This window comes from Moschus berezovskii, chromosome X (genome assembly GCF_049115385.1).
Source record: "Moschus berezovskii isolate FMDL1 chromosome X, NW_MosBer_1.0, whole genome shotgun sequence".
NCBI classification, from domain to species: Eukaryota; Metazoa; Chordata; class Mammalia; order Artiodactyla; family Moschidae; genus Moschus; species Moschus berezovskii.
This window is the reverse complement of record NC_142488.1, coordinates 96273766-96274857: the sequence shown is the minus strand read 5'-3', so window position 1 is coordinate 96274857 and position 1092 is coordinate 96273766. Positions and strand designations below refer to the sequence as shown.

Sequence of the window (1092 nt, the reverse complement as noted above, 5' to 3'; positions counted from 1 at the left end):
AAATACAGATAATACAGCGTTTCACTGCTAACCTTTTGTTATATAATAATTCAGACTTTTTTGGTATTATGACATATATAAATGTACATATGAGATATACATAGATATGTATATCTATACATATCATTTTTGCAACATATTATTTTCACTTTACAATATACAATGAGCATCTTCACATGCAAACAAATGAAACAACTCTATTAAATGAGTGAGATCAGGTCAAAAGATGAAATGATGGTAACAAGAGTCACATGTAAAACATTGAAGGGTTGGAATAAAATAGTAGCAAATATTTCGCAAGAAAATGCAGACAAAAGGAACCAATGCTGCAATATTAATAACAGAAAATTGTTGAATTCAGGGGAGAAGTGCATTAAATGGGATATGGATGGTCCAGAGAATGCCTACGGTTAGAAAGCAGAGCCCTAAATTTCTTTCTCAGACCCCTTATCTCTTCCAAACGCCTTTCCATCTCATCTCCCTCTCTTGTCATTTCTTCATCCTTAAAATGCCTAAAGTCTATGTCCTCTTTAAATTCCTCGAGAGACTGAAGCAGCCTTTGCCTAAAATTCCCTTCTGTTTCCTGGCGTTGAAACTCTCCATAGGAGCGCTCTTCCTGTCTCTGTGGCACATTGCACTTGGGCTTCCCTTCATTTTCTTTGCAGGATTTTTGCATGATGTAGTGATCTCTTGCTTAAGTCCAGGAAGAAAATGTAACTAAGATTGCTTCACTTCTTTTGATTCAGCCTTGTCAGTTTCTCTTTGAAGCTGGTTGCTGCTGCTGCTAAGTCACTTCAGTCGTGTCCGATTCTGTGTAACCCCATAGATGGAAGCCCACCAGGCTCCCCCGTCCCACTCGCCTGATACCCTTCCCCTACCACACTGGTCCAACCCTCCTGAAATTTGAGATGCAGCCCCTTTCTCTCCCACCCCTTCTCCGCCTCCTTTCTCCTCCTTCAGCAACCCACCATTTCTCCAGAAGACAAGGCTAATGGCCTCTCTGATGGGCGGGAGAAGGGGAGTGGACAGGGAGGTGAGATGTGAGGCCACAAATTTAACCCAGCTCTCGACCTTTCCAACGCCCACCCTCAG

General features: G+C 42.0%; 1 protein-coding gene across 1 annotated transcript; it reads right to left on the bottom strand.

Annotated features, from left to right (window-relative positions):
* Window positions 1-373: 373 nt before the first annotated feature.
* Window positions 374-789, bottom strand: TCEAL7 (transcription elongation factor A like 7). Its single transcript, XM_088834126.1, has one exon. The coding sequence runs from the start codon at window positions 674-676 to the stop codon at window positions 374-376; it is 303 nt and encodes a 100-aa protein (XP_088690252.1). The 5' UTR covers window positions 677-789.
* Between the last annotated feature and the right edge of the window lie 303 nt (window positions 790-1092).